This window comes from Solea senegalensis, linkage group LG15 (assembly GCF_019176455.1).
Source record: "Solea senegalensis isolate Sse05_10M linkage group LG15, IFAPA_SoseM_1, whole genome shotgun sequence".
NCBI lineage: Eukaryota > Metazoa > Chordata > Actinopteri > Pleuronectiformes > Soleidae > Solea > Solea senegalensis.
Window position 1 is genome coordinate 4628416 of NC_058035.1, and position 15633 is coordinate 4644048.

At 40.5% G+C, this 15633-nt stretch overlaps 1 protein-coding gene across 5 annotated transcripts in view; it reads left to right on the forward strand.

Annotated features, from left to right (window-relative positions):
• Window positions 1–8734: 8734 nt before the first annotated feature.
• Window positions 8735–15633, forward strand: part of dachc (dachshund c) — a 35100-nt gene continuing 28201 nt past the window's right edge. For all 5 annotated transcript variants that reach the window (XM_044045829.1, XM_044045830.1, XM_044045832.1 and 2 more), the window contains exon 1: window positions 8735–9632. In XM_044045829.1, coding sequence (XP_043901764.1) covers window positions 9046–9632 — 587 coding nt within the window. In that variant the 5' untranslated portion in view covers window positions 8735–9045. The remainder of the gene's footprint in view (window positions 9633–15633) is intronic.

A 15633-nucleotide genomic window follows, 5' to 3' on the forward strand; every position in this document is an offset into this window, starting at 1 on the left:
AATTGATTGATTTATTGGTTTCAAACATATTAAGAAAGAAATTAATTATCATTTTGAATCCTTTGGTCAACACTCTCAACTAGTGAGTATCTTACAATATTTACATACAATATGTCAACACAATATTTACTTACTACTGTATCTTTACAGTCATGTGCAAAAGTCAAGCTTCATTGTTTTTATGTCTGTCAAGTTCTGTGACGTTTGGTGTCACTTTGGTATAACTAATTATTTTATTTCCTTATTTTATTCAGGCCAACATTTTTTTTTTTTTACTCTGTAACGGATGTGATTTAAAACGTAGATTACTGGAGTAAAATGTCAAAAAACCCTACTCAATTACAGTAGCGCAAGAAAATGGAATTCATCACTTTCCACTAGAGCTAATTGAATCGATTATTAATCGATAACTAATTTAATCGTCAATTTTGATCATCGGTTTGAAGCTTTTTTCATGATTAAAACAATATTTCTGATTGTTTTAGCTTCTTGAATGTGAATATTTTTAAGATATCATTAAAAGTGACTCATTTTAGTTTGTGGACAAAACAAGACATTCGAGAACATCATCATTTCCAGGTTTGACAAACACTGACCAACCTTTTTGTTGTTTACATACAATCACTAAGTGACCCTGAATGCCCTTAATCATACCTCTTAAAAACAATGTTCCGCAATATGCTTTGTAAGGTGCAGTTACAGTGCACCCCTTGTTTCCTGAGTAACTCTCTCTCACACAGAAGACCACACAATGTCAGTATAGGGATGATAAGTGAAGGAGTCTGAATGGTTTCCAAATGCAGTGAGAAGAAGATTAAACACTCCTTGAGAAGAGATCATACTCATTAAGCTCATTAAGTCTGCGTGACACGGGCAGAGACGGATTTATGAATATTTCTGTAACTGATTGAACCTGTCAACAAGCCTCACTAACTGCCCCTAAGTAAGAGGAGTTTTGTGACCTTGTTCCCGCTCCACTCCTACACAACCTTGATTAAATACGGGCCTCACTTTCATACTGTAAGATTATACTATTTAGTTCCCCAATTAAAGTCACAGCATAGGAAATTGGATCATAAACTCCTTACAGGATCGTTAACAATCATTACACGGGATAATGGCATGGCAATCAAAATATGTTTAAAAAAAAAAGAAGAAGAAAAAACTTCCAAAGTCTTTTGGTGACTTTGTTGTTTTTGGACGATTTCCAAGCAGATTAATGTGGAATTGATTGATTTACAGATGTAATTAGCTGTCTATGCATAGATGCATAATAATCGTATATCACCCTGCTTGTTTTAAGGCCATTAATTGGTTTCATTAACAAAAGCAGTTAATTGAATAACAATTAACAAAGTTGGGGATGGCATCGACACGGCACGCACGCAAACTCCCTTGTGTTTTCCCTTTGATGATAATGAAACCACCTTTTTATCAGATTGGAATTTTGTGTGTTGGACTATGTAATGACTAATATGATATTGGGCTTATTAGTTTACTCGGGTGGCTCACCGAGGCGTTAAGCTGGTGCTGAACATGTTGTGTTTAACAGGTGAGCACCATATGCCGCCTTAATCAGACATTGGAATCAGATTTGGTTGTGTAAATTGTCTTCTAATAAAAAGCAGGTAGTAAAACAACTTGGGCTAATTCAATTTGAGGCAAGTTTGGGGCGCAGTGAGCAGCTGCTCATATTAGTCGAATTGTTTTAACATTCCCTCACTGTTTTCTTTTCCGTCTTTCTCCCTTTTTCAGTTTTGTTTTGTTGTTTTTTCAGAAGGTTCAACTCCCAACAGCCTGTTTGTGCCTTAACTTTTCTTGTAGGAGATAGAGACGGAGGGTGGACGAGCTGTCCACTCGCCTTAAAAGAAGACAATACCAGGCATATTGTAGTGACAGCTTGCATTGTGTGTGTGTGTGTGTGTGTGTGTGTGATCGAGAGACAGAGAATGAGTGTGCGTGTGTTAGAAAAACAAAAAAAGTGTGTTTGTGTGTCTGTGTGTGTGTGTTGCAGTGACAGCTTGTATTCCGTGTGATTAATGATGTGCTGTGTGACTTGATAAGTGCTTCGGAGGACCAACGCTTGTTTCAATTAGACCTTGTGAAGGTCGCGACGCCGTGCCGGCCTCTCATTATCATATCCATAATCAATCCACATTATCATAGGGGGAATGTGGAATGGATGTGTGATATCTTGGTCTCACACACACACACACACACACAGAGATGGAGATGAGCACACACACACACACAAAGACGTCTAATCACATACCAAAACACAATGACAAACACTCTCACTCACACACAAGAGCACGCACACACACCCTTCACTCTAAGTTGATTTGAATCATAACAGTGGCTGTCGGAACGGATTGTCTGTTCAGATTAAGAGTGTGTTTGTGAGAATTAAGCGGCGTTGATGGTGGTGGCATTTGAGATCCCCTCTGCAGACACAAATGCCAAAACATCATTCTCTGACCCCCCCCTTCCCTTCTCTATCTGTCTCCCCCTCACGAACACGCACACACACACTTACGCAGCAGGGACCCTGGGGCATTTTTAATAGAGGCGAAGTGATTCGTATGTTTTTACTCCTCTAATGAGAACAGATTGAGTGGTATTTACACTTCATCGGCTGATCTAACCACCTACACATTTCCCTCATGCTTGTGCCACTCGCTGGCCAAAACAGACATGTGGAAATGGGGCCGCAGCTTGGCTGTCAAACAGGGACACAACATGAACATTATCTTTGTCTCTTTGGCTCACAGTGGCACTGTGTGGCAAGATAAATATGAGTAATTGTCAAAATAGCTGCAGCCAGATTTTGTATCTCTGTATCTCTTTTTTTGTCTCAGATAGTTGTAAAGAGTAAGCTTCACCAGTGAATCCTTACATTTGTTTTATTTTTCTTGACGTATCCATCCATTTTCTACCGCTTTATCCTCCAGATGAGGGTCATGGGGGGGTGCGGTCTCATCTGACACCTATGGTCAGTTTAAAGTGTCCTATTTACCTAATCCCCAAATCTGCATGTATGTTTTTAGACTCGAACCCGGGTGCTAACCACTACACCCACCGCGTGGCCCTTTTCTTGACATATATGTGATGGAAATGTACATAAAAGGTCATAAACACATGTCATCTGTTTCCTCTAAAGCAGTACCACCCGAGATAAATATTGTGCTCTCAAAGTAACTCTATTATCGCTATGGCTGAACGATTTTTACACCATTATTCTCATTTTCATTGGAAGAACATATTTAAAATGATTACTGTGTGATATGTGTGCAGATCTGTGAGAAACAAAGACTGGAGTCTGTAGAATATGACGTGTAAAGATCAAGACAATAATTCATCCAAAATGATATTTTGACACACATTTTGGCTTGAACCCTTAGAACACAGAGCATTTAGGCTGCTTTCTTTCCATTGCTATGTTGACACGTATATATGGAAGCTATAAGAATGTCCAATATAGTGTGTTATGTCATTTTTTCAGCACAACCTGTAGGCAATCTGATGAAAAAGATTTTTCACCCGAGTAAAAAATAGTGCCCCTTTTTTTAATCGCATTGAATTTGTGAAATTTGGCTTTTCACTTGGCTTGAATAAATATTAAAGAAAAAACGTCAATTTTGTGACTTCTGCACAATTATCACTACTCACTATTTTTTTTAAGTGATAGAAAACGTATCATAACTTTGACTCATCAACACATAAGAAGACGATAAAAACACCTGAAGATGTGACCTATAAACACACACCCCAGGATGTCCATATAAGGAGTTGTGTAGTCATTCCTGCGGCAATTTACTAAGGGAGCACCATGGGTTAACAAATATTGCGATTTGAAAGTTGCTGTAGACTGTATTGTGATTTAGATCAAATTTGGATCAATTGTTCAGCCCCAATTATCGCCACTAACGTTAAATTTACTACAGTCTTTTCACAGGAGGCAGATTTGTTCCCAGTGAGATCATTTACTCTCTCATCATCCTCCTCTTCCTCACATACACTTCACACACTGGTATAGTGAGGTTAGATTAAGATGGAGCGAGACATAAGGTGACTCTAATTATTATTATTTGTTTTATTTTCTACACATTCCCATCATAATTCCTCAGCTCCACTCTGATCACATACCTGGGTATAAACAGTAGAATAGTATTTCTGATTTTACCACCAGAGGAAGCTCGCGTAACCACCGTTGGTACACGTGCCACAGTTTGAGAGCCGTGGCTCCAAAATATATAGCGGCAAACGAATGCAAGTGGGCCAAGTGTGGGAAGGTAAATCTAAGAATAATAAGTGTACTGAAGCAATTAGAGGAATATATAAATTATTAATTAACTTTGCTTAATCTAGTGAAGGGAGACTCTTTTTCCCCCCTGTGGAACAAGAAGTGGCCTAGGATCAGGACAATGAAAACTCCACTTATTGTTATTATTGTTGTGCTTGTATAATGTTGTCATGATGATGGGCAGGGTTGTTTTTTTCCCCTCCAACTCATCAAGGAGAGCCAGTTCTTTTTCTCTCCATTCAAAACAAAAAATCAAGGAAGTTCCTCTTTAATATCACAAAGTACATGAACGGATTTTGTTCTTTCTGTCTTCCCCTTTGTATCACATGTTGTGTTTTTATAGTCCAGTCACTAGAGGGATATTACATTCAATATCAGCTCATTGTTTCATTTCAGGGGAGTTTAAGCACAATAGCGGCTGCATGAATTAAACCAATGACCTTCCTGTTGTGAGAAAAAGTCACTTCCCACCAGGGAGTCCTGAAACCTAACCTGCGTGTGTTCCCTTCAACACTAAAATGAAAAATTCCTTTAAAGACTGACATGTTTACTCATCACAATTATGGCTCATAATTTATCATCATACGTGTTGACATTTGACGCCATGACCTTAAATTAAAGCCTCAAAAAGCTCCGGCCTGGGAGGCTAAAATTGAACATTTCGCCCGGCTTTCCAAACAATTTCAAAGGTGGCAAGTGTTCAATTTTAGTCACACGGGCCAAACGCTTTGTGACTAAAATTGAACATTTCACAGCTCAGGAACAGTTTAAGGTGGGAATTTACAACATGAATCAGCTCTGCGTAACACTGATGGCTTTATCAGTGTGTTTTCTACAGAAAAAAGAGAGAGAGGGAGAGAGTCGTGACATTTCTCTTTGGCGAGGAAAAGGCCATACTCAGCAGGAGTTATCAAAGGCAAAAAGTAAAAAGTTCGAGTTAGCTATCTCTCTTTCTCCCTCCCTCTCCCTCTCTCTCTCTCTTCCCCTGGAGATACTCATGTTAAGCATAATTAAGCAGATTTGATTAGCATCAAGCCTGGCTTCCTCTCTTGACTTTTAATGAATGTAAATCTACCATCTACATCCTAAAGATTAATTTCTGCCAATTAAAAAACACAAGAGGGCTTATTGGAGAGAGGGGTGGGGTGGGGGTGTTGGGAGGAAAAGGGTGTCGGAGTCCTTTGAGTTGTAGTACAGTCAGAGTTTTATCCTCTTCCCCCTTGTCTTATGGCGAGATGGTCTCCGGAGATCTGTGTGTGTGTCTCTCTCTTTCTCCCTCACGACCAAGATCATTATCAGCACAATGTTCCGTGAAAGCCACTTTGAAAGGACTGCAAGCGCCATATGTAAATGATGGGTGTGTGCGCACGCGTGTGTGTGTGCAGACTGGATGAGGAAGCATTACAAGGGAACAGGTAAAGAGGTCAATTTGTCAAGCCAAGGTTACTGCACCCTCCTCCCGCCTTACAAGCTTTTGTACAGTCTCTCGTCTCTCGGGAGCGTTTTCTAACACCTTCAAATTCTTCAAATTCAGATTTTCTGCTGATTTGAGACAGCGGGGGGAAAAAAATCCAGAGAACAAACGATGTCCAAACGGCCCATGTGCAGCAGGAAAAAAAAGGTACAACATGAATTACTTAAGGCCACAGTTCTCAAACTGGGGCACAGGTACCACCAGTGGTACGCCGGGCTTCCTCTGGTGGTACTTAGGAGGAAAAATCATAAATGATGTGCGGAGTGGAGCTGAGGATATTTGACCGCAGTGTTTAGAATAAAATAAAACTGTGTTAAATGTGAAAAGTCTGTTTTAACATTTAACGTGACAACTCTATTACTTCCTGACTTAAGGTATAACGCTCACGAGGATGTCTCTGGATTTCTGTGTAGTTTTAGCTTTTCCAAATAATGTTGGCAGACACCTTTCCCCACATTTCACTGAGGTAACAAGAGTCTCTTTTACCGTTAGCTTTAATTTAGAGCTGGGCATAGATTAATTTTTTTAATCTAGATTAATCTCACTGCAATCTTGGAGTTAATCTAGATTAATCTAGATTAAAATGGCTCATTTGAATTCTTCTTCTGCTAAGTGGCGCTCCTCTGTTTTCATCACACCTAACATTAGGAGTAGGACAGAAAAAGTATATCAGAGTAAGATTGCTAGTAGTAGTAGGCAACTATCAGCAACTAATCAGCAAAACGTTGATAACGTTAGCTAAAGCTATACCGCGTGAAGTTAGTTTCAGGTTGGATATTCATTCAGACAGTTGTCGGACGCGACGGTTGGATATCCAACCTGAAACCATTTTCACCGTGGTAAATTACATAGACCGTTATAAAACAAAAAATGACAATAAATTACATAACGTAACGTTACCTACATCCGCGCTCAGCCAGGTCAGAGCCTTCTGGGCCAGGTATACATCCGCGCTAACATATCAAAGTGAAATTCATAGCTTGCTCACTATGTGGACCCAGGTCCCAGACCCAACTTTGAGAATAGATTAACGGCGATAATTTTCTTATCGCGCGATAAGAGTCTCGCGTTAACGCAGCACGTTACCGCCGTTAACGGCCCAGCACTACTTTAATTATTGTGTTGTTAAACTTTCTTTAAATTGGTTTGATATGGCAATTAACCTGTTGTTTGATTGTTCTTTACCTGTTGTTTTGGAGAGAGAAGAAAACATCTGAATGTTCAGTACCAATAAGGTTTTTCCCAACTTTGTTCTCAAGATTTCTATGAAAAACAAAAACAATTTACGTAATTTTTCGACTCATAAAGCAAATAAAATCTACACCTATTTAAGTGTACGATATCTCAAGAATATGTCTGCCGCCTTTTCCTCGCCATTCGCACCACTTCTTCCATCTGTATACTAAAGTTTCTAAACTGGTCACTCTCCCTGCACCAAAGTCCATTGAGAAAACCAGCGATTTTACATCGCAGCACACAGGCGTTGTTAATCCACAGCTGCTTCCACCAGTAAATTCAAATGTGTTATTTTATACCTCTGGAATCTAGCATCATTTGTCCGGGTTGACCTACGTGCCACAGACTTTAACAAACGAGGCAGCAGCACAACAGCAGCTCCTGTATCCCCGCGAGCTAAAATCGCTGGCTTTCTCTATGGACTTCAGTGCGGGTGATTGAGCGGTTAACAAACTTTAGTTTTCAGGCAAAAAAAAAAAGGCTGCCATCCAGTGCGACAAAGTGCTGAACATAATTCTTAATATCTCCCGGACTTAAGCAGGGGGTAGATTTTATTAGGTGAGCCTTTTGTTAAGTGGCTAAAATCTGTTTTTCCTTCTGTTCCTGCTGGCAGCCATGTAAACAGTGAGACAGAGCGTCTGTGTCTGGGTTCCAGGCTGGTTCAAAGCCGATGTTGAGGTGTCAATACCTCATATAATCACACATTCAAAAAAGCAGCATTTGAAGCAGGGGTCTTCAACTCAAATGACCAGGGGGCCACCGAGCATCAAGTCTGGTCATGAGGGCACCAGTCAAGGGGGTGTGGGTGATAAATTCTATCACCATATTCTATTACGATATCGCAATAACAATATTTGTGCTGATATTTCACGGAATTTCAAAATAAAAGTCTATATTGATATGGAACAACAAAGATATTGTTGGAACTCATTATTATCTGAAAATAGAGCTAGAATGTCTGTAACTCCGGATTTTATCCTTTAACATGCTGCCTGAGTGAGTGAGAAAGTTAATGCGTATGTGACCTTTGACCCATTTTCACTGATACATTATGTGTTTACATATTAGATTTTGTCAGCACTTTCATTTGTAAAGGTTTGCCTTTAATTGAAAACAATGCATGTGAGATTCTGCACAAGAAAGAAGTAAAAAAGTAAACTGTACTTAAGTAAAAATTTTAATCAAAATAGTGGTACTTTTTCAATGTATTTACACCTGTACTTATATGTGCTCAGGTGCCATCCGATGACAGAAACCACATTTTACGGCCACAAGTGGCACCCAGGCCGCAAGTTTGACACTCCTAATGATTTAAAGTTTCTTGCATAAATCACATTTATTTTTCTGATTTTGAATCTGATAGATGTATCAAAGTCTCTGTGATCCATGAATGATCACAGAGCTCAGAAGAAAAGACAGTAAAGAGATCAAAGATTATACACACACACACACATATATACACACACACACACACACACATATATATAGGGTGTGAGTGCACAACTATTAGTGTCATGTTTGTGTTAAGTAAAGATTACTGTGAAGGTTTAAAATGCAGTAAAGGAGATGATTAAGGCCATGGATGCTCTAAGTCCCACTACAAGTGTACATATTATAAAAAGTGTGTTTTAGTTAGGCGTTCATAAACAGGCTTATCCTAAGTTTATGTGGGCTAATCTTTTCCTCTGACTCCCTCTCTCCCTCTCTCTCTCTCTCTCTCTGTCTGTGAAAGTGTCTCTCACTCTCTAAGAACAAGCCCAGGCTCCTCCTCTTTATGATAATGTGACAGTAGCATCTCCTCCAGCTCGGAGACAATCCTCCTCTCATTCTGAATCAACTATGTGATGATCTGTTTTCCCACGCACGGATCTTGACTCCTTCTCTTCTTCTTCTTTTATCATCCCCCTCTCCTCTTTGGCATAATCCATGCGCACTTCCCTCTCGCTCCGCAGCCGATTGACTGTATTTCTTTACTAGTTTTACGTTAAAGTTTACTTTTTTTTTCCTGTCAGAAAAGTGTAAATTGTCGGACATGACTACTATGGCAACTGCGGCTGCTCAGACTCTGCTCCCGGCCGCTTCACTCGCGCACCACGCGGCGCCGAGTTCCGTGTCTCCGGCCAACACCTCCCCGCCACCTGCAGCCACCTCCGCCGCCTCGTCCCCGGCTCCTCCGGTGGCTCACCCGGCGCTGCTGCACCAGTTCCGCGCGGAACTCTTACTCCCGAACGGCGCGCCGTTAAAGAGCGGAGGAGCCCCCTTGTTGTCCGGCAGTGCCAAGCCCGTGTACGCCACGCCGTCGCCCGTGGAGAGCACGCCGCAGAACAACGAGTGTAAACTGGTGGAGGTGAAAGGTGCCAAGCTGGCCTCGTTCACGGTGAGAGACACGGAGCTCATCTGCCTGCCGCAAGCGTTCGACGTGTTCCTCAAGCACCTGGTCGGGGGGCTCCACACCGTTTATACCAAGCTCAAACGGCTGGACATTACGCCGGTGGTGTGCAACGTAGAGCAGGTGCGGGTGCTGCGGGGGCTCGGTGCCATCCAGCCCGGGGTGAACCGGTGCAAACTCATCTCCAGACAGGACTTCGAGACGCTCTACAGCGACTGTACCAACGCAAGGTGAGGCGGGGGGGAAGCCGGGTCAACACGGTGACCTGGGGGTCAGCCATTTTAAGTTTTAATGTGTATTAGAGGGAAAGTGACAGGTGACAATGTTTTAACTTAGTTTAACAAGTTATTGTTGTTTTAAGTCCCAAAATAAGTTTAAAACCACATATAACTTTAACTCAGAAGCAAAAACTAAATCAATAATTAGCTGACCATTTATCGCGATAATTATCGTTATGAAACTTTAGCCTTACGTGTAATAATTCAATTTTAGGATTTTCTTTATAAGCTGGGCTATAATTCAATATTATACATGTTGCAATATATAGCTTTTAGTGCTGGAGCAAGTGATTGACTGACAACTACTTTTTTTAAATAAAGTTATGTGATATATGCTTCTTAAATGTGCTATATGTGATAATCTGAAGCAATAGTTTCATTGTTCCTTTATGACTGCAAAGTGAACATCATTAGTTTGAAAACATGTGCAATTAACAACTAATCGATGATGAAAATAATCAATAGATGTACTGCCCAATACACTTTGACTTATGAAGCGCATACATGATCATGTTTAATGTTTTTTTTGCCTCAGATTTGTTTAACATTTCTGTTCAATAAGTGTTTATACTTTTCAAGTCCGTTAAAGAAGTTTAAAACCACAGTAACTCATCTTTTACACAAGTATAAACATCTGTATTTATCCTAATGATTACGGATATGAACTCATTTGAAAAATATTATAATAATGACATTATTGTTCGTGTTCTGCAGTCCTGTCTCACACCTCACCTTCTCTTATCTGCTGGTCCTGTCATGTCCCTGGTTATTGTCATGTTTACTGACATGTGGTTTTAGATGATACTATAAATGCATCATATTTCTGCAGCGCTTCAGGACTTGGATAACTATCCCGACATGGATAGTTACTGCGATAAATGTTGTTTTGTGGTTTTCAAACGTCTTTATGGACAGAACATTTCACACATCTGAGGCAAAATTCACATCCTGATCATGTGTTTAATCTCAAACTGTGTTTGCATAATGCATAAACATTCTATTAATATATGTTCTATCTTTATTATGTTAAATGATATCACTTGGCACTGATATTCCACTTGGCTTTGACCTTACGCTGATAACTGCGTGAGATCCATCTAAGGCAAAGGGGGTGGTGATAACTTCCAGAGGCCACATGTCAACCATAAAGGGATATTCTATCACTTATTTCCTCTGATTAAGTATGATTTGTTTTTGATTGTGCTGCAGGTTGTAAACTATTTGAAGGTGACTGATTGTAGACCCTTTTATTCACCACGTTACCGCTGCTGGGCCTGTTTCCTAATTACTGCTTTAACGGGCGATGAAAGTTGGGATGATGATGGTGTTGATGATAATGAATTTTAGTAATCCTAATTAAAAGAAAACTCTTAAAGTTTGTCAAGTTATCGCAGGCTGTGATCTCTCTCGCTCGCTCTCTCTCTCTCTCTCTCTTTGACATGCACACACATGTACACACTCTCTCGCTCTCTCTCTCTCTACACACACACACACACACACACACTTGTACACATTGAATCTGACACTGTCATTCTGAGAAATTGATTCTTCACAGAAATTAATTAATTTTCATTTGGCCCCAAGCGGCAGCTTAAATCAGGACAAGCTCACTCACTCACTCACTGATCCCTTTGCTCTCTCCCTCTTCCTTCACTCTTCCTCCCTCTCTCTTTCTCCCTCCGTCTCTCTCTCCTTCCTTAATAACTCGCTGTCTTATCATATCAACACTCTTTAGCCCTGAGCATCAGAACAGAGAAGATGATTAAATGAATTCTCGGTGTTTATGATGCGATTATGTAAATGAGCTGTTTTGCAGAACTCCGATGGTGACCAGCTACACGGGTCATCAATCCAATACGCCACAGAGATGTTTGGATAAAGGGGCTAAATTGGATGGGATTTGTGGTTTCCTGGTGCCCCCAGTCTGCTCCTGTGCAGACCACATGCTCATAACAGCATGGATTTGAATCCAGAGGAGTGCGGATTATCCCGAGTTTGGGGAATTCATATTGTTTGATAGTTAATCCGCCCTCCTCGGAGCATGAATGATCCAATTTACACCTGCCATTATATGCAGATTGAGGATGCATCAAGATGTGACACGACTTGCACTGACAAACTGAATCGGGAATGCTGAAACTATTTTTAACCTGTCTTTTATGATTCTTGGGTGGAGGTCAAATCATCCAGGTCCATTTTTTTTTTAATGTGCCTCTGTTTTGTTTAATCTCTAAGCTTAGTGCTTTGATATTAACACCAGGTGTTAGTTTTTGAGACAAGCTTTGACTTGGTGAGCAAAAACCACGAGCACCCTGGAACAAACTATTGCAGGAATCAGCTCCCAGCTCTATGAGCTGGGATTAACACCTGCGTATGTAAGTATTTGAGGCCCTGCAACCAAGACAAAATCCAGACACGTCTTCCGGCTGCTTTGGGATTTCCTCCATGTCAGGTGCTAATGCTGGCAACGTTGTTCTGTGACTTTGAAAACACATAGCCTCCAACATCTCTAATTATCCACAGACAACACTCAAACGGCTTTTAGTTAATGAGATGTGGAAACATCACTCGGGCGAAACCTTCAAAAGACTTGCGTGATTCTCTGTCTGTGGGCTTCACGTGTGCTGTGGCTGCCATTAGTATCATCCCCTTACATCATAGTCAAATCTGATGTGGATTCAACACACAGTTTAAAAAAATAAAAGAAATAAATAAGTGGGACACAGGTTGGTTTATTAAAACAGGAAGGAAGGCTGATTAAACCTAAAAGTTCTCAGAACATCTCCACAAATATGATGTTCTGTCTGTGTGTGTGACCGTGTCGGCGCTCATTTGTTTTCCTTTGGTTACTGATTAAGACAGACATCACTTATTATTTTCCAGTCCAGTCCAGTGCAGTCAGACAAGCTGGCGGAGAATTAACAGCCATGTCGGATTGTTTCACACGACTAACGGAACTCTTTTACATGGATCCCCGCTGTTTATTCTCTCGGCTGTTTGTTCGTTCAATGGGGTTTTTCTTTTAAAGATTAAAATTAAACACTCTGAAGCAGAGGTTGTGAAAATGCCCTCTGTTATCATTGTTTTTCTCTTCTCCTCTTTGTCTCACTCTTTCACCCCTGCTGTGTGTGCGCGAGTAAACACACACGCGCACATGGCTGTGCCTCCATGACTTCACAGGACATTACATGGATTTTATGGCTAAGGACTTATGCAGTCCTTCGCCATACCTTTTATTTATTTTATTTATTTTCACCCTAACCTTTACCGTGATGCCAATTTCACCTTACTCTAACCTTTAAACGTGCTTTTACCTAAGGCATTTCAATAGTTTGTCTTGTGAAAAAAACAAAATCCCCAATCGTGTGACTGTGTAAACACATTTAGGTCCCCACAACATAAGCAAGAGCTGGACCACACACACGCCCTGACCACTGACTCATCAAACCATGAAGAAGGGCCGACTTCACCCTCAGTCAAAGCTTAGTTATAATTCATGCATAGGTGACACAAAAACACACACTCTTTCTGCTCTGTCTGTCACCTCCACACACACACACACACGCACTCAAACTCACACGGTCACGCCTGTGTGTTTGCTGGCTTTGCTGCTAAATGACATTAGTTCCACAGAGAGAACATGGTGTGTAGGAGGCAACCTGATCCTCCGTCCTTTTCTCTCTCGCTCACAAAGGAACAGTTTCATTCTCAGTTAGAAAAACACATCAAACAGCTCGACCAGGTCAAACAGTATGTGTGTGTGTATAATATACACCCTTTTTCACATAGTATATGAAATGCATGCTTGGTGTGGAAACTCAACACACAAATGCCCCTCCCTTCACATTAGGTAAAAACTGTGCAATATGGGGGGACGAGAGTTCTTGTAACAAAGCATGTGGTCATAAAAAACGTCATTTGAGTGCATAAACATCTGAGACTTGAAAAGTGGCAGCTGCGCTAATCTAAATTATATGAAAATCATATTGATAATGATATTTCTTGTTTGCTTTTTGGGATCTGGCTCGAAAATAGTTATATGCATTTGTTTCCTTTAGTTCAGAGGTGTCAAACTGGCGGCCCGCGGGCCACATGTGGCCCCTAAATCCATTCCATGCGGCCCACTATGAAAACATAGAACTCCTCTTCCTTTAAACAGAGCATTATACTTAATACATTTACTAGCAATATTTTTTATAATAGTAATAGTGAGACATTCAGTTGTAACTATAACAATTACATTCAACATTAAATTACATATACATAAGCTTGTTTGGTGCTATTATTTACCAAATTTTTCATATTAATAGGTTTATTTTTGCATCATTCATTAGTTTTTTTATTGTGAAGTATACAACGTTCCATATCTAAGCAAGCACTACATTGAAATTCTGTGAAAGATCATCATGTATATTGTTATTGTGTTATCATTTTAGGCTCATATTGTCCACCTGCTACTGAAGAGTTCTATTTTTTCCCACTTTTCTCTCTAGACCACTAGACGCTCATTGGCCCCCAGGTCATTTGAGTTTGACGCCACTGCTTTAGTTCACTGTTTGTGGCTTTTAAAAGCATTAAAAAATGATATTAAAAATGAACAACATCCATGTTCAGGTGGAGAACATTTAACAGACTCATACACAGTAAATAACAGCTTTCATGAATTGAGTGGAAGTAGACGAAGTGAAACCTCTGCACCTCGGCACATGCAGGGATTGACATCGATGAAAGATAAAAGGGTAAATGTATGGCTTAAATATCTTTTAAGCAGTTGAAGAACAAACATCAGGCACAACAAAAGAAATGTTGCTCTATCACACAATGATTGATAAAGGCGATGCAGCGTCCTGTGGAGTGCAACAAAAGCCCACTTTTTGTGTTTCTCTGTGGCAAATCTTGGCCTCGCAAGTTGGCAGCGGCAAGCTGCTGTTTGTTGTGTGTGTGTGTGTACTTGTATTTGTTACCTTTTCAGGGCCATTTCTGGCATAAACACTGGCCTTGTCAGGTCCAGTAGTCCCAATTTCTTGGGAACTGGTTAAGTTTGGGTTTGTGGTTATGGTTCAGGTTCGGGATAAGGCTTTATTTACGTTGTCCAAGTGATGGGAAGTCGATGCAGTGTTTGTAAAAAGAAAAGCTGTGTGTGTGCATGAGAAGGTGGGCTCCTCAAAGCTGTGTCCCACTGCCACACTATAACTCACTGTCAAAGTGAGCAGCCATAAGATGAAGGGGAGGAGGGCTGTGTGTGTGTGTGTGTGTGTGTGAGTTATTGTATGGGTATCTTTGTGAGGACCAATAAACTTATATACCTAAGGAAGTGAGGACATATTGGCTTGTCCTCACATTCGGACACACCTAATAAAGACTTTTTCAGGGTTAAGACCTGTTTTTAGCGTTACGGTTTGAATTAGGTTAGGGTAAAGGTTAGGGTTAGGCACTTAGTTGTGATGGTTAAGGGTTAGGGTTAGGGGCTAGAGAATATATTATATCTATGAATGTCCTTACTATGAATGCTATACAAACATATGTGTGTGTACTGTATTTATATCTTTATGAGGTCCAAAAAAAGTACGAAACTATCTTTGTGCTCCACAACTTTAAAGGGCCTTTTCAGGGTTAAGACCGAGTTTGCAGGGTTAGGTTAAGGGTAGGGTAAGGGTCTAGGGAATTTGTTATGTCCTCACTAAGATATAAAATCAATTTTGTGTGTGAGTGCATGTGTATGCTGTGGGGTGGGGTTTTCAGGTCAACTTTAACCTCCTCACTCTTTTGATGTTTTATAGAGAAGAGCATGATGAGGTAGAGCGGGCCTCCATGTCTCCTACTATGACAGGTCTAAATGGAGTACACACACACACACACACACAGGTTTGACATCGTCTTGACCCTGGAATGTGGGAGAGGAATGTAAGGCGGTATCAGTTTAGGAGATCAGATTCTTGCCATGATCAAACGG